This window comes from Perca fluviatilis, chromosome 21 (assembly GCF_010015445.1).
Source record: "Perca fluviatilis chromosome 21, GENO_Pfluv_1.0, whole genome shotgun sequence".
NCBI classification, from domain to species: Eukaryota; Metazoa; Chordata; class Actinopteri; order Perciformes; family Percidae; genus Perca; species Perca fluviatilis.
This window is the reverse complement of record NC_053132.1, coordinates 12,360,321-12,378,559: the sequence shown is the minus strand read 5'-3', so window position 1 is coordinate 12,378,559 and position 18,239 is coordinate 12,360,321. Positions and strand designations below refer to the sequence as shown.

At 41.1% G+C, this 18,239-nt stretch overlaps 1 protein-coding gene across 2 annotated transcripts; it reads right to left on the bottom strand.

Annotated features, from left to right (window-relative positions):
• Window positions 1–1,078: 1,078 nt before the first annotated feature.
• sec31b (SEC31 homolog B, COPII coat complex component) lies at window positions 1,079–17,702 on the bottom strand. Of its 2 annotated transcripts, XM_039787467.1 has the most exons (26): window positions 17,562–17,702; window positions 16,027–16,251; window positions 15,090–15,285; window positions 14,877–14,972; window positions 14,214–14,354; window positions 12,824–12,966; window positions 12,635–12,734; window positions 12,358–12,519; window positions 11,680–11,832; window positions 11,359–11,589; window positions 11,194–11,268; window positions 9,502–9,594; window positions 9,272–9,389; window positions 8,989–9,167; window positions 8,780–8,906; window positions 8,470–8,615; window positions 7,918–8,091; window positions 7,657–7,809; window positions 7,359–7,545; window positions 6,879–7,277; window positions 6,727–6,765; window positions 6,046–6,104; window positions 4,592–4,717; window positions 4,387–4,506; window positions 4,210–4,281; window positions 1,079–2,434 (listed from the first exon to the last, which is right to left on the bottom strand). In XM_039787467.1, exons 2-26 carry the CDS (start codon window positions 16,227–16,229, stop codon window positions 2,255–2,257), a joined length of 3,672 nt encoding a protein of 1,223 aa, XP_039643401.1. In that variant the 5' UTR covers window positions 16,230–16,251; window positions 17,562–17,702; the 3' UTR covers window positions 1,079–2,254. The 2 variants fall into 2 exon arrangements, with proteins under 2 accessions (XP_039643401.1, XP_039643402.1); XM_039787468.1 differs by lacking the exon at window positions 6,727–6,765.
• Window positions 17,703–18,239: the final 537 nt, after the last annotated feature.

Genomic DNA, 18,239 nt, shown 5'->3' with positions numbered 1-18,239 from the left:
GAAACGCCCTCAGTCTTTTTTGGTGCATTTAAGTGCTTTTGGTTGAAGTAGGAAAATAGAGCATCAGCTCTGTTTTTTTGTGTGTAGGCTGTTGTGTGTACTAACCAACAACAGAGTGAAACAAAATGTAATTCTCCCTTGCGGGATCAATGTCTGTCTTGATCTTAATCTTAAAGTAAAGTATTTTACCTGTGGGTGTAGATCATAGACTGTATAAAATAGTAGGAGTAGATGCAGAACACTGTGCTGGTGGTACTTGTGTGCATCAACACTGACAGTAACAACATGTTACAGAGTGAGAGAGACATCTGCTGTTCAAAATGGAAATAGCCGAGAACAAGTAACAGTTTCCTGCATTAAAAAATGTTACTTAAAGAAGCAAAATAAATAATAAAAGTAAAGTGTTAGTATTATACATTTTGATAGCAGCAGTTTAATTTAAGTAGTCGAGATTTGTAACTGCTTTATACACTGTTAGTTTAATCCATAGCACTCCTTCATTTTATAATTGTTCATTATATGTTTTGTACCTAAAATATGAAGTAACTATAGCTGTCAAATAAATGTAAGTGTTCATGACACTTTGTCTACCTTACCTAAGGGCAAAATGTACTAAAACACATGCCTAAATGTGAAATCCTTTTATAAAGCTGTAACAAAAAGGGCTTTACTATTGAATTATTTACTAATGCTTAATGAGGTAATAAGACATTAATCAGCCCATGGGTCAAGTTGCCAAATTCAATACCATGTCATTAATAGTCATGGTCAGCTCACTTTCTAATAATTTACAGATTTTGCAAACATTATTAAAGTCCATTAATAAAGAATTGCAGTTTTTTTCACTTTCTAATAAACCAAAAGAAAAAGTAAATAATTGAGCCAAGTATAAATTGCATTGGCATTTTGTAAAGCCTTGCAACCCCAAAGTTGTTCTTAATGACCAAACCAATCGATAAAACAATGATTTCGTAACCATTAATAAAGCCATTAGCTACCCTTTCTGAATGATGCCTTATTAAAATGGGAATCACATGTATCAATGTGTTTATAATAAATAAGTGAATCAAGTCTCAAAATCTATGAAGTGAAGTTTTATTTGAAAAAGATACTGACATGAGTAAAGTAAGCAACATGGATCGTATAAATATCTGTGCAACCAAAATGGGCACTGAGGCACTTTACTGCCTTCTGCTGCCATGATACACCAAACTATCCCGCTTCATGTCCAGCTACAAACCTCAGAATATCCTGTTTTCATTTGTCAGTTCATTTAAGTTGGTATCATCATATGAGCTAATCTAAAACAAAAAACAAAACTAATTCCGTGTCACAAAAGGATAAGACTTGAAGTAGAAAGATGAGGAAAAGCACAGATGTCATTTCATTCGCAGTTCAACATAAATTAATGTAATTTTTGTTTATGAGCTGCCATGTGAACTCAGCACACTGAAGCAAGTCAGGGGGTAAAAAGAAAGAAAAGATTCAGTCACTCACACAGGCTATCAGGAAATTACCCGTGCTAATAGGGCTCCGTTAACACAAAATGGAGAAGAAAATAAAACAGCAACTGGACAATCACTGTTTGGCATTCTTCTGCAGTGCTTCCGCCCAAGAGCCCCTCATGGCACAATCAACTGGACACAATCTGTTACATCAGGTGAAGAGAACAATCAGTATTTATGTTACATAGTTTCCTTGATGCTTGTCGTGAAATTATTTAGTAAACAGAAAATGAGTGTAGGCCTGGTTTCTCCCTGGTACAAACTACACCGACAGGATATATAGTAAGTGCAACCCAAATTTTATTCTTAGCATTTCCACCCCTACCTTGGATGTAAAAGCTGCTAGATTTGTTTTCTGCAGTTGGAGTACTGCATGTATTCAATCCCCAAAAAATATGCACAGGTGTAGAGTGTAATGTGGATTATGAAAATGCAACTACTTGTACAAACACCGCCTTAATTCAAACTTATTATATTACATCAACTGTTGATTTTACACAGAATCACAACTTTCAGAATTACATTCATTTTTATCGTAAAATAACCACAGCAACATCGACGAATCTCTACAAAAATCCACCTTGCTGCCCAAACCAGCCTCCAGGAAGGAACATGTATGTAAGTAATGAAGACCACAATCTGCAATATCATCAGTAAATATTCTCATTATCAAAGCACGCCATCAGGTCAAAAAGAAATAAATACATATATAACAAAATGATAACACTGAAGTGTGGTTGTTGGTGTTGTTAGACGCCCAGCTTGTTGGCGATGGTCATGAGCACTTTGAGGATGGGCATAAAGGCGGAAATCTCGCTGAAGTTGCTGCTGCTGACCACCTGGGTGTGGACCTCCAGACCCCGCTGGTAGTTCTGGCTCGCCACACAGCGGCTGATCTCGTGGAGCCCGTTCAGGATGTTGTGAGAGAGCTAAGTGACGAAAATATCATGTTACTATGTGGCACCAGATGTTTAGTCTATAAAAGTAGTTACCATGGCATGGGGCCTTAAAGTTACCATCACCCACAGAAAAACACTGTTCGCGAACTGTTCCAAACAGCTCTATTGTAGTCCAGCCTTTACTTCCGTGATGAACACGCGTCATTTTGCGTCACTTTGTATCACGTTATAATGCTCGCCTAGTTGCTAGCGTGGCACGCCCTCAATCCAAGCTAGTCAGAGCCGAGGCCCGAAGAGTTCAGATTAAAATGTTACGTATGAAAGACTAATTTGTTAACATTTAAATAACTTACCACTCTGAAACGTCTTGCTCCAGTCTAGGTTGCAAAGCTGGTACGGGTTGTTCTGCCTTTGTTTCGGGATCAGACACGGGTTCGAACACGTAAGGCTGAGACGAAGCCATGGTTACCGGCTGCAGCGAGTTTGTTTTGGATCACACTAGCTTGCTTGTCAGGGCCCGCCCTACTCTGCTTCTGACTGGCTAGTTGTCCTAACCTAGGTACTGCGCATGTGCGACTCCCAACAAAGATGGAATAGAAGTGAGATGCGTCACTCTGTAGCTAAAACGGAGAGCTCAACACACAGGGTGAAAAGAGGAGCTGCAGCAATGTGCAGTACAACAAATATGGTGTTTTTTGAAAATTAAACCATGTAATCCTATTCTGGTACAACCTGTAAATTTACAATTATGAACCTAAAAATGAGCATAATATGAGGTCTTTAAAACGGTTAGTACAGCAGAAAATCTTTGGCGAATTCGGCAGTGGTGTGCTGGAGAAAAGTTGTGAGACTTATTTTAATTTCTTTTTTTTTTTAAGATTATTTTTTGGGGCATTTCCGCCTTTAATCGATAGGAAAGTTGTGAAAGGGGGAGAGAGTCCTGCAGCGGCACAGGATTTGAATCCGACCTGCTGCCCTTTGCTGCATGTCATCCCCCATCTCTCTCCCCCTTTCATGTCTATCTACTTTCAAATAAAAGGGAAAAGCCCCAAAAAAGAATCTTAAAAAAAAAAAAAAAAAAAAAAAAAAAAAAAGAGAAAGAGAGGAGGCATGAACCTCCGCATAGGTGCGCCCGCTCTACCAACTGAGCTATCCTGGCCACAACATATTTTCATTTTGATGAACCTGCATTGAAGCTTACACTGGTCTGCACCTCGCTGTGTGTGTGTAGAAATAAAAATACACTTTCTGTCAATGCAGGTTGTGACTTTTTTTTTTTTTTTTTTTTAACGGTTTTGTTTTTATTAGAAGAGAAGGAGAGAATTAAATTACAAAGGTGTCATTTAACCCAGGACATTGGTTAGCAGGGGTGTGTCAACTGTTGATTAACAAACTAACTTCAGCTTGGGGAGTTTATTCTCGACTCCCTGGGCTGTTTGTCTTTACTCTTCCCAACTTGTCGTTTTGTATGTTTTCCTTTTCCCCTGACATTGCAACATAATGCTCTAAATAATATCTGGAAAGCAAACGTACAATGTGAACAATCACTTCTTCTGCCACCCAAATGCAATGTAGGTAGATGGAGATTTGTTAGAAAAAAAAAAACAAGTTGTAAAAAAGCAACTGAGCAACAGCGACGTGTGCATGGTTACACAGTTTTTGTGTGATTTGGGTGCACTGTAAAGACTCTTAGTGGTAATAAACACCAGCATCTTTATTAGTTTAAGAGGACAAATCAATAAGGTCTCAATTAGAGGGAATGTGGTTTTCCTTGATAACCTTGTGCACATGTAATCATTTCTTACCGACTGCTCTCTCAGCTTGTCGTACAGGTATGCCAAACGTTTGACTGCATCATCAAGTTTCCTTTTGGTTTGCTGAAAAGGAATTAGTTGTGGTCATTTTATATCCAATGAAACCCAAACATCTTGCCTTAACTAATCCAAGCGTTACTGCAAACAGCAAAACGCAGTGAGACTTACTGGGTCTCCGGCTGCGAGCTGGCAGCGCTGCACCAGGCTGTCAAAGGTGGATTTGAGAACCATGTGTTCAGCGGGGATTTCTTTCTGCTCCACCCTCTCTGCTGGCAGCTGCTGGAGGAGCTGAGGAAAACAAGGACACAGATACAAGGTGTTGACACGTTTGCCATGTGAGAATTCAGATGACAGCCCCTTGTCACCCACCAACCTGCACGCTGGGCTCCTGTGGGGCTCCAGGTGGGACCTGGGCATGGTTGTGGGGCTGAGGGGCCTCCACAGGGAATCCCATCACAGGGGCAGTGATGGGGGCTGGTGGAGTGTAGTTATCAGGGACCTACGAACACACAACAGTAACATCCAGTCAGTGAGAGGAAGGTTAGAAAACACTGAAACTGAGCAAGCTTTGATAATAAGATATATTGGGTTTTTTTTTGGCTACTTTGAGGCAGAGGAACTCCACAACAAGCTGACTGGATGTTCAATTTTAGTCAGTTTGTAGTTGCTAACATTGTCCATCAGATTTTTGGTATTAGCAGGTAGCCAGGTAACCAGGTAGCAGGTTTATCAAAGCTTGTTTGCTGAAAACATCCACCCTCTGCTGATGGAAATTAGGTTAATGAGAGTACAGTCATAATTCTCTGAGGGTTTGTCACTCTGCACGACCCCTTTCAAATTACGTCTAGTCATTTAACTTATTGTTATTAATCAAATATTCATCAGTGCAGCTTTAAGAATGAACAATACATTAAATAATTAAACTGAGCCCTTGGTTGAATAATTTTACTTTGCCCAGTATTGCTACTACACAGCGCTGTACTACATATCATAGCATTTTAGAGTGGTACTTTCACTCCAAGATGTTCTTCTACTGTTAACATGGGATACGTGGAAAGATTGAGTAACTCAGGTAAACAAAAAAATAAAATAATAATTTTATTGTTATTGTTTTTATTGAGATGGAATTTCACTGCACATTGTACTGTGTATAATTGTATGTGTGACAAATACATTGGATTTGATTGATGAAAAAACGTATTAAAAAAATAATTAACAATGGTTTGTGGCTGATTTCTTGTTTTTTTACAGGGTAAGAAGAACCTTGGATTGATTTTTTGTAACAAAGAGGAATTATCAGGGATAGACGCTAATATTTTCAAGGACTGGCCCCATGGGCCACCAAGGCCCTACATTTGGTGGCCAAAGTACATTTCGAGTGGCCCAAATGTAGGCAAAACAGAAAAGACAACTCAACACAGCCTTCCTGTAACACTTCCTTAAATAACAAGACATTAACAGAATTAAAACATATCATTATTTATTCAAATTGAAAACTCTTTGTAAACATAGGCTATATATTCTCTCACAGTCTCTTACTTCATCGGTTTTGAACTGAAAGGGACTCTACGTTCTCAGGTCTCATTCTCAAGAGAAACATGCATGGTGGCCAAAGGGGGCCACCTGCTGGGGATAGTTGGTGGCCACAAAGAGACTTTTTGTGGCCACGGGCCATGCTTAATGTCGAACCCTGATTATTATACGTTTGATTTGATCAGTGATAATAGTTGTAGACTGGAAGACTAAATGAAGGAAAGTCTGCTCACACATATAAAAGTTTATCATTCCAATTTAGGATATATATATATAGAATAAATTCACGAGTACCTTCTTCTTCCTGGGTCCACCTCGTACTGCTGGTGGGTCATTCCAGCCTTCATGGGGTCCTAAATCAGAAGATGAGTGGGAATTTAAATGACTAGAGGCATATTATTTTCCTGTGCTCACACTCAAGCAGTCAGGTATTGTCTACACAAGACAATTTATTTAGCCAAGGTTAGTCTACATGGCAAAAACACGCCATTTAGCCAAATATTTCAGCAGTTTATGCAGAAACAAAACAGCAAATTTGGGCATCCTAATAATCACTCAACAGTAACAATATCACATGCATATCTTTTTGAGCTCAAACATGTATGTATCAATTGAACAGGTTGTAATATGTCTCCATTACCAACATATGACAGTGTATATTATCTTTAAAAAGGGCTGACACTGTATGATCCAAAATAAGACATACAGTATCTTTATTCAAGCCTAAAAACTGTGGTTTTGTTTACTGTGTTTTAAGCGGACATCCATACAAATATATAAAGTTACTACATTTCTCTCAAGCATACGGCGGCACAAGCATACACCACCAAAAATACACTAAGTGACCAGAAAAATATAGAAACCCTGTACGATGGAGTGCAATCTAATACAAAAATATTTTGTACTGTTGTTTTTCTGGTCACTCGTGTATATTTCGATGCACTCTTATTCCATATCCAACCCTAACTCTGTCACCTCGAATGTCAGACTGGGAATTCAGCCAGGGAAAGAATCCTGCAAGCCAAATGAGGTGGACAGCGGAATAAAACTCAATAAGCATCAGCAACAGATTCCTGTTAACATCTGTTATGTGTAGATCTGTCTCTAGAAATCAAAGTGGCATCTACCTGTAGGAGGTGGGGCCACAGCTGGGGCCGAGAAGGGCTTTACCGCAGGAGCTCCGGGGCCTCCCTGTGGGTAACCTGATCCGAGAGGGACATAGGGACCAGATGCCATGGGGGTTGCAGGCCCCTGGTTGTGCAGGCCACCTGGGTACATGGGAACTGGGGCTCCGGGTTGGGAGCTGGGTGGCATGGGGCCTGAAGGAAAAGAGGTAGACGACATGAAGCTTGTCGGTGGCACCCCGGGGCTGGGCATGGGGGGCAGGCCCTTGGACGTCGATGACGGAGGCGGTAGTGGGGGTCCTGATAAGTTAGAAGCTGGCATAGAAGGACCTGGAGGAGGGAAGCCTGAGCGTCCACCAATGGGCATAGGCTGAGGCTGGAATGGCTGATGAGGAAGGAAACCTAAGAAAGGACAAGACTATTACATCAAATAAAATCAGCCTGAAACACCTGAAAGTAGAATACAAATAGTCAACGTTAAACCTTGAGCCGGAGCATTATGTTGGGGGTAGGGAGGCCTCAAGGCAGGGCTAGTCGCGCTGGGCGGCAGTACATGAGAAGGCGGCGGCAGACCAGGCCCGGTGTTGGTTGGAGTTTGTGGGGTAAAAAACGACGGCATAGGAGGCTGCTGTTGGGCAGCCTGGTAAGGAGCAGATGGCTGGTACTGACTCTAAAGTTGGGGGGAAAAATAACATTCTGTCTTAAAGAATAGTTCAAACATCAATAATTACACAATGGTGCATGTATGCATTATCGCTTTCGATTGCTGATAAATTTATACCACAATTTGTGCTATTGGTGCAGGAGCTTGAGCAGCAGAAGTGGGCTTAGCTGTGGACGCATTCACTCTGCTAAAGGAGTTTGAAGGCTGCTGTCCAACGGCAGCCTCTTCCTGAGCGTGGAACAGCCTGTCTCTCAGCATTGTGATCCCAGCCTGGGAAGGCAAAATTGTGCAAACACACAAAAGGTATTTATCACAATCCTAACGGAGAAAAGCTATGACTTTTGGGTTTTGAAATTAGGTTACTGCTATGGCTCTTACTTGCTCTGAGTTCTCAGGCAGGTAGGCCATGGCAGTGGCCAGACTGCCCTCAGCAGCCAGTATGCCAGCGTAGCAGGTTAGCTTCTCGGCCAGGATGGGGCTCTGGACAGCTACCTCGCTGTTGCGGAGGCGTTCGATTGACTTACGCAGCATCATTACCTTTTCAACCAGATCCTGAAAAATACACAGACACAAACATGTCACTGTGACTGGTACATTCCTCAGTGCGCTTACCTTCAGGCTACAACGGTAAGCTGTAATTGCAGCCAATACAAATTCTATTAGAAGTTCTTCTCAAACTGCTACAACAGTTTTGCATGTCAGTACAAGCAACCCTTCCTAATTCCTCATATATGAGTGGGATCCTTACCATGAAAACTATTTACCAGCTTCCCCTAGGTTAATATTCTACTCTAATTGTCGATCATTTTCACATAAAAACAAGACTCCACACATATTTCACATTTGCTTTTTTGTGCTTAATGCAACACTTTCATTAAAACAGCATTTTGTTCATGCCAAGCCCAGAGAAAACCTTTACAAAGATTTTACCTCTAGACCAAGAGGGGAGGAGCAGTCTCTATGCAAGGCCCAGCACTCCACTAGCTTCTCAATGTTCCCAGAGCAGATGTAACAAAGACAGGCCTGCAGGCAGCGCTTCTCTGTCCTCTCATGCTCCAACCGGCCTCCCAGGGTATCTATCAAGAAGAATTACAGAAATATACAGACATAAGGTGGCATGAGTACAAACAAAAAGGTTATTCAGCAAGTAAAACAAGTACTTATGAAACGGAAGAGTTCGCCTGAAAGCGAGGCAAGTCGCAGCAGGAACAATGTGCTGCTACACTTGTGAGCAACTTACCGCACAGGCGGGCAAAATCTTCAGGGTGAGCATAAGTTAGCAGAGCAGCGAGAGCCTCCTTCCAATTGTCCAACTCACAGCTTTGCACTATGTCTCTCCAGTTCTGGGTCACCACTGATGATATCAGCTACAGTTGCAAACAAATTCAATTCAATTTTCCCCTCTGTGATTGCACCAACTGAAACAGAATGAATCAAACACAATCTTACCATTGAAATGCTGTTCTTTTGATTGCTTAGGTATTTTTGCTGAGTTTTCTTGAGCAGCTCCTCTCCTCCACTGATAGACAACAGGATGGCTTCAGCGTAACGACCATCATTCAGACACAGATCCACAGCTCCCTCAAAGTTACCAACCAGCAGCGCCTGGCTTATTAAACCATTCGTATCTTCAAAGGGACGACAAGGTCATTAGCCTTCAACACAGCAACATAAACTGCAGTTTAATTTGCAATCTCAATGCTGAGATGTGTGTGCAGATGAGGGATTTTACCACATGATACAGGGATCTGGAAGTTGGCGTTCTCCTTTGGGGTCTGACTAAAGAAGTCTGCTGGTGAAACAGAACCAGAAGTTCTAGCATCACATACCGCAGTTGCTACATCAGACCTCTGCAAATAGAACAGAGCATATTTTTTACAGTAAACAAGTGCTGCAAAACTTGGTATGCAAACAACAACAAACATATCAGAATTTAAACATTTTGTGTGCAGACTTGCTGACCTCGGTGGAGAGCCGCTGCATCTTTTCTGCCAGATCTTTGGCATCGACTCCGTGTCCATTGTGCTGAAGACTCTTCCCCAGGCATTTTGAAATCTGAATAACCACAACAGTTTTAGAGCTAAGACATAAAGGATATGAGTCACAGGTACATTCATATATATGAAAGATATCAGCTAATAGCTAGGGATGCACCGATACCAATATCGGGTATTAGTCCGATGCCGTGCGCATGTACTCGTACTTGTAATTATAAAATTTCTCCGATACTACCACACCTGATACTACCTCATAGCAACATGACATTAAGATCTCCGTCGAGCAGGTATAGGCGACGGAAGAGGAGCAATGCCAGCTGATTTTTTGGTTGCAAAAATAGAGGCTCTAACCCAATACAGATTTGCACTTGACGGCCAGCAACTGTCGTTAATAATACTGGATTTCGACGTCTTCTCAGTGTACTGGAGCCGAGGTATGAGCTTCCTAGCCGTCACCACGACACAGAAACCGTGTTTCAAAAACTGCTCGTCAAGAATCACATCAGCAGCCTGTTGGCCGTGAGCGTCAACACTGATATTTGGAGTAGCAGTGTCAGCCCAATATCTCTCATCAGCTTAACAGGCATAAACATGAAGAGAACGATATTTCAATCTGATCCGTCTACATGCGGTCTCTACACAGCGCTGTTTTACCAACCACAGCGCTACTCTGCAAACAGCGATTTTTTATTTATTTTTACAAACAAGCTAAACCAAAAGCGGTTTGTAGTCTACCTGTTTATATAGTTACATAGCTACAAGTCTTTAAATGTGGACAACATCTTGTAAACTTAGCTGCTGGTGTAAACAAACCATCCTCTCTGCTGGAGCGGTAAATCCACATGGCTATGCACGTAAATGACGTCATCTGCCTTTGCGTTCTTCGTTCTTTCTGAATTTCACTCTGTAGTTTGATATTTTATTATTGATATTAGGAATGCTGGATTCATTTTATTGACACTAGCTCAGGGAAATGGCCAGCCCAGGGGCACTGAGCTTTGAATAGAAAAAAAAGGCATGGTACTTTGAAAATACTGCTTTGTTCTGATTTGTTCTAATTGACAACAATATCAGAGCCAGAACCATCTGTGTGTCTGAAAACACCCTTAGACCCAAAGGGGTTATTAGCAGGGCTTAATTCGAGCCGGAACACGCCGGAACATGTTCCGGCACATCCGACGTTGGATCCGGAACCTTTTTTATTGGATCCGGCACCTCCTGTCTCACCAGGAAAAATTAATCGCCTAAATGAAAAAAATAAACTGCTGTTTGTGTAGTGTTCAATGTTGTTATCTGTTTTGTTAGTCGCATCGAAGCAGTGCATGTTCTGAAATAAAAATAAACATTGTCCTGATGTACACACAGCGTTGTTTAGTTTTTTTTAGTCAGAGAAGCTACTAGGCAGTGTCATTTTTATTTTTTTGTTCCGTTACCTCCAACCCCCGTTTTGAGTCGCCGGATCCACCCCCCTCTGCGCTCCGGGACCTCCCACTTTACAAATTAAGCACTGGTTATTAGGTACTCATATCGGTGCTTGGTATCGGTGAGAACCCAAATGTAAGTACTTGTACTTGGTCTTAAAAAAAGTGGTATCGGTGCATCCATAGTAACAGCTACATTTATTATTTATTATTATTTATTATCAGAGGCAGAATACCTTTATCTCCAATTCATCTTTACTGAAACCCAAAAGTCGGAGGAATTTAACGCGGGCTTCATCCTCAAAGTTTACCTGTAAACGGGGAGAGTAAATTCACTTTTAAAAAAAAGAAAGAAAAGACTTTGTGTTATGTCTTCATATCAAGACAAGGTGAGGACCCACCAGGAGGAACTTCCATATGTCCTTCTCAGCGTCGGACTTTGCGTTATGAATTTTGGCCTGGCAGTAGTTGTTGAAGGAGCCCGACTGCAGCGCTGCCTGCAGCTCCCTGGAGCGCTGGAGGAACTCTGTCTCTGTGGTAACCTGGCTCACAAACACTTGTCTGGGGACAGGCTGGGGGCTCTGCACTGGAGGCAGCTGGGGATTCTCAAAGGTTATCAGCTTTCCACCGAACTGAGAAAAAAAACAACAACACAACAACAGCTTAGTCATAAATGCCTTTTCCATTAACATGCTTATAAAATATTTTAATGTTGCACTTACAGCAAAGGAAGCCCCCACTGGCCTGCGCACCCACTTAGGTGGCTTCTTCAGAGGGGGAACTATGGTGTCCTGGACTGTAGGCTGAGGAACTTGGAGGGGAGGCAGCACCTGCCCTGTACCAAAGGGATCCATTGAATCAAATGAGGAAGATATCTGTAAAATAAAATGTTAAAAGTTAAAACAAGCACAACTCGTTGGGGCAGAGCTAAAATAATAATAATTATAACAATAATCGATTGAACGAATCAGCAATTATTCTGGTAATGATTAAGCAAAAATGTCAAAATTTCATCATCTGCTGTTTGAGTATCTTTGGGTTTTGGACTGTTGGTTAAACAAAATATACATTTAAATATGTCAACTTGTGCTCTGTGACAATGTGATGGCCTTTTCTAATTATTTGTCTGACATTTTATTGACCAAAAGATTAATCGCTAAATTGAGAAAACAATCAGGAGATCAATAAATTATGAAAATAATTGTTAATTGCAGCCGTACTTCAGTCAATTGCCTCTGAAATTCCAGGCAGTCATTTAACTATCTTTCAAATTCAATTTTATATTGTTGTTTATTAGTCAATGTCAATCCCTTCACACCAACACCATCTTGTGGACAAATAATGCAACACAGCACACAGCTTTTTGGGATTAAATACATCACAGTGAGAACAGCCACTACCTTATTGGCTGTGCTTTGCTGCTGAGCCTTCAAGCTGCCTCCCATAACAGAGTAGACAGTGATTCTCCCATCAAATGAGGCAGCTGAGAGCAGGGCTGGATTCCTGGGGCACCACTGGACATCGAAACACCACTGGTTTGTTGTTGGAAGCTCGTAAATCACCTAAAATGGAAGGAAATGATACATGAGAATCCATGGCATTGGTATTAAGTCACAATAATGAGGTGAGGCACGGCAATTCCCACACAACAGAGAAGCAGCAATTCACGTCATATACCTCTCCAGTGTTTGGATTCCAGCAGAGGATCCTGTTGTCTTTAGCACTACTCAGAAGGAGCTCAGAGTCAGCCTGGCTCCAGGATATGGACAGAATCCCCCTGGAAGAAAACACAAACAGAAGCTACATACAGTAAATTCTGCAACATGACTAAACAACTGAAATGAGCACAAACTGTTAAAGCCTCACCTTGTATGGTTCTCAAATACTTTAAGGGGTGATGTGGCAAAACGGAGGTCCCACATCTGGATGACTGGCAGTCGGTCATCTTCAGAGGCCAACACCAACTGAGTGGCCACATCAGGGTGCCAGAGCATTCCTGAACAGTGCATCTGAAATCACATAACAGATGCGATTTAGGATGATAAAAGAGATTTTTCTACATGGTGCAACATTATTAATTAAACTTTCTGTCTAACCTGAAAAGGCTGGGAGGCCTAAAAAGATGATCAAAATGAAGGCTGCCCCCGAAACCTTCATGATTTCAATCATCAGTCGAGAAACCCGATTTTCACAAAAATAGATGATGATCGGAGACACTAAAACTTCAGTCTCACAGGTCAAATCTGATACTTGACTTGAAAGCTGTAACAGTTTGGTGTGTGGCTGTTGCTCTGCAGGTACGCTGGATTTTACTGAAATTGGACAGCAGGCGTGAATAACATATCTGCCATTACCACAAGTAAAAGTGTATTGAATAAACAACTTGAGTAATAATGTTGAGTATCTATCTAAAACAAATAAAAAGTATAGCTAAGAGAAGCAAGGTGGGGAATTCTCATTCTGTTGCAGCCCTACTTAAATGTTTTCTTTTTTAGCAATATTCACATTTGAGATTTTCTTTTATAGAAAACCACAAATTATAAATTTTTAAATGGTATACGTACCTATGATACTGCATACTGTATACAATAAAATAAAAATTATTTGACTGGCCAGTGATCAGACCTGCATTGATTGCGGAACAGTGGCCACTGTGTACAAATTGACAAAGTCTGTGAATAACTGCTATCCAAATGTTTAATGTTTGTGCACGTTATAGGTTAGGGACTTACCATCTCCAACAGAAAACACTGTCCACAAACTGCTCCAAACAGCTCTATTGTAGTCCAGCCTTTACTTTCGTGACAAATGTGCATCACTTTGTAACACGTTATAATGCTCGCCTAGCTGCTAGAATGGCACGCACTCATACTCTGCTTCTGACTGGGTAGTACCTAGCTACTGAGCATGTGCGACTCCCAACAAAGATGGAGCAGAAGTGAGATGCCTCACTCTGTAGCTAAAACAGAGAGCTCAACACACAGGGTGAAAAGAGGAGCAACAAATATGGTGTTTTTTGAAAATTAAACCATGTAAACCTATTCTGCTAAAACCTCTACATACAATTATTAACCTGAAAAGGAGCATAATATGAGCACTTTCATCATCCGAAAATGTTACTGCAGTGTGGCAGATGAGCCTTATTGATTGATTCATGAAAGATAAAGTTGCGGTGATTTTGCAGAAGATAACATTGGACTTGCTTGTATTTTTTATAAAAGCCACCATTTAAAAAAAAAAAGAACAAGCCACCAACCCTGTTGCTGTGGTCACTGATCTTGATGATGGGCTCGTTCTTTCTCAGATCCCACACGACTGCTTTCCCACTGGGGTTAGCAGAGGCCAGGATATGCTGAACCTGCCTGTTCCAGGACACAACACTGACATCTTCAGCAGGCTGAAAGAAGAGACGAAGGCTGTTACTGTCAAATCAAACCTGACTGTGAGTCTGAGACAGATAGATATTCAAATGATGATATAGCAAGGCCTGTGCCATGCAGACACTGTTTGGATCTATTTAATTGACCCTTAAGAGAAAGCTGCTGATAGTGATGTAGGATCGAGATATTCATTATAAGTAAATTGCTTTTATGACAATGATGAATGGCTTGCTTGAAAAATTATCCTTTTATAAAGAAAATGTCCATGTGGCAGGGCATCATTAACCCCATTATCTAAGGGAAGTTACACGACACATGAAATGGAAACCATAACAAAACATTCTTTCAGTCTTAATTCCCAGAGATTAAACTACAAAGGTAACGAAACAAGAAAAAAGCTGCCAGTTATGGTTTATACTGTATTTGGTTTTTTGACTCACAACACTTAATTAGGTCAAGATCAATACAAGGCGTCAACTCATCTGTCACGACAGAAAATGAGCTTCATTAAACCTATGATCTCTTAATCACGCACCCACCTGTGACTTTGCTCCTGGTGTCATTGGACTGCTAAAGTTGTTCAGATCCCAGATATATATCTCTGAGTCATTTGCTCCTGAAGCGAGGAGATTACTCTAGGGAGAGGACAAATTGAGAATGATGAATAGTGTTTACTACAGCACCAGGAAAGAGAAGTCCTTCTGTATGAACAGTCTCTAAGGACACAGGCGATTTTGACTGAAGACATTTACCTGAAAAGGGTTGAAATCGAGTGCTCGGATGGGTCCTGTGTGTTTGTCAGACTGTCCCACTACTGCGTCTGCACCGGAGTTCATTATGACCTCTGGGTTGTATACAGTTAATGTGCCATTTTCACTGCCACCAACCAGTCTCCCTCCAGTACCATCTGCTCCCATTCCGAAATTCACCCATACAATACTGTGCAACCTATGGAATATGAAAAGCATATGAGTTATTTCCTACAAATGGCATACTCATAGTAGCAAAAGCTGAAGTGCACTTGGTCTTTAGCTAGGCAAATCCTCTGCATGCTGCTACAAACGCTATATGTTTAACTGTCTCACACTTTGCCTTTTGAGCCAAAGTCGCCCTCAATTTTTAAAAAAGAATAATAAAAATAGGTAGAAATCAGATGGGAATGAATTTAAGAAGAATCCAGTGTTTAAATTTGGAATCAGCCAAGATTTGTTTCAAACTCTGCCCAAATAGTTTGAAGTGAACACTAGACACTTTTCTTTTTCAAACTACAGAAGACTGAGAGCAAGGATGACGATTTGTGACTTATGTGTCAAGATAATTATTCAAGGTTAAATTTTCAAATTAATCAAGCAAATATTTTCTCCAATGCAAACTTTAAACACAGGTTGATAACACGCAGATCTGAAAGGGTGAAGCGTGTGTTGAATTTATTAATAAATATTCTGTGTTACCAGGATGGTAAATTAATCCTGACTACTACCAAAATATTGGAGCTTCCAAATATACACAGGCCCTACTTCTGTGACAGTAAATATCTGTGGATAGTGGTAGAAATGAGATAGTCCAGTACCAAAATAAAGCAGGAAGCAAAGTATTGTATCAAAGTACAAAGCCACATCTCTTCTCTACGGTGGCTGATATGAACAGTGGTAGTATCATGTATCTTGTTTGTGTACCTCTAGAAATTACCTGTTTGAGGTGGGTAACGACCCTTTGAGCTGCATCTCCAGAGATGGGTCAGAGAAATCCACCTCAAATATCTCTAGGGCAGCTGTAGTGTTGAAAGAGGCATCAAGCTGTTGTGCTGATGTTCCTAAGGCCAGGTGGATAGGATGGTGTTCGGCAGGACTCCACGCCTGGTGGGCAGTCCTCTGGATCTCCTTCAGCCTCATATTCCTTTATAATTTTCAAGTCCTGGAGAGGGGAGGACTCCATTACATCAAAGATAATACATGTATTTGCTTAAAGGTCCTATATTGTAAAAAGAGAGATTTCTATGTCTTTTTTTTAATTATAAAGCAGGTTGGGTTGCTATATTAATACTGTGAAAGTATCATCACGCTCATTACAAAGAGAAATGCACACACAGCCTGTATTCAGAAACTGCTGTTACAGTCATTACCCGGCTGCAATGAGGGTGCAGAGATGCCGAGAGGGTGGTGCCAATATAGTAACCCTAGATTTGCAAAAACTCTTTTAAAATTCGCTGCCAGACGAGTCGACCTATCCTAACCTTACCATTTGAGGTCGATGCCTAACCTCAACCATCTTGCGAGACACTTGCAAATCTTGCATTACTATCTGGACACGACCTGGCGAGTGCGCAGATGCGGCGGACTCAGAAACGCTGACCAATCAGAGCTGACTGGGCTTTTTCAGGAGGGGGGCTTAAAGTGACAGCCCCTAAAACAGATCTTTTCAGACAGAATACATATATCCAGACAGACAGTATGAGAAAAAGAATGTTATTTTTTTTATTTATTTTTTTACATTAAAGCATGTAAACGTGTTCTAGTAGAAACGCAAAACACAAGTATGAACCTGAAAATGAGCATGGTATTGTTATGGGTTAACAATACATCGTTAAGTACCTTACAAATCTGCACTCACAATTTAAATAATCCTCTAACTTTAGGTCCAACAGGGTGCCACACTTACTGACAGATTGCCTCGGACTATTTCCTGAAAGTGATGGCTAACGTTTACTTACGTTTGCCCATACTGCTAGCTTCCACCGGTGTTACACAAGGTTTATTATACCAACATTATAAGTCAACGACATCACAGTAACTTCATTGTAGTTACCGGTGATATAACCTGTATTAAATCTTCGCCAAACCACCTAGAAATTAAATCAACGTAAGCTAACCTGACAACTACCGCTCCAAACACGTTTCATACACTTGGCGTTGGCCTTAACGTTAGTTAATAACATTGAACAAAGAATATTTGATTGCCGACTAACGTTACCTAACTATCACTCCAATAGTTTAAAGGGATCTGTTGATGTCTCATGCATGCCACTACATAAGTAAGAAGTCATATGAGCTAACAGGTTAACGTTGCACCTTGCCTGCAATGTATAACCGAAGCCGATGTTGCTTCTAGCTAGCTAGTAATCAAACAGCCACCACCCTTGTTACCACATTTAAACAGAGAAGAGGTGTGTGAGACACGTTTAGGCCCAGCGAAAAAAGATAAATACGGTTTTGAGAGTAACTCACGTCAACTGTCTTAATCACAGCCTGACTGTCCGCATTCACAACAAACAGGAGAACTAGCTACTTATCAGCCAAGCTAGCAGCTTAGCTTAGCTGCAGGCAGATTCCGATCAAAGTACTCTGCTGTGTTGTCACTGAGCTACGGTAGCCGACACGGATTTGTCATTTGGGAGTGGCCTAAACCAGTGGTTCCCAAAGTGGGTTCAGCGGACCCCCCATGGGGTCCTTGAGGGAGTTACAGGGGGTCCCCAGCAAAACGGGGAATAATTGATTTTTTATTATAATTCAACGCATAAGTAAAACAATGGCAGAATGTATGACTATTTTGGTCATGGGATTCATACACTTTCTGTAATAAAACATCTAAAAGCTAAAATATTATCAAATGCAGGAGCCTGGGACAAAATCTTATCAAATCGGGGTCAATGGTCTAATTTGTGTCAGTTTAGGGGTCCTGGTCCTGGATGTGAAAAAGTTTGAGAGCCACTAGTCTGGATCAGCGTTAGTACATTGTTAGGATACATCCCCTGCTGCAATCTGTGTGTTAAAATCCCTTCGCTGCGGGAAACAACAAGAACAACTTCCGAGCTAGCAAGCTAACTTTACAAGTTGAAAATGCCAAGTTTTGACGAAAATTTTAAAATCGTGCAATAAGACAGGCCTGTATGGTACTTTTGCTGA

Bases quoted from the DNA above. Each gene is read 5' to 3' on its own strand.
- sec31b (XM_039787467.1), bottom strand. From the start codon at position 16,229: ATGAGGCTGAAGGAGATCCAGAGGACTGCCCACCAGGCGTGGAGTCCT. The intron at 9,168-9,271 runs GTAAAATCCCTC...GTCCCTTTGAAG, and splicing joins CCAGATCCCTGTATCATGTG to ATACGAATGGTTTAATAAGC. The intron at 2,435-4,209 runs GTAAGAAATGAT...TTCGTCACTTAG, and splicing joins ACAAGCTGAGAGAGCAGTCG to CTCTCTCACAACATCCTGAA.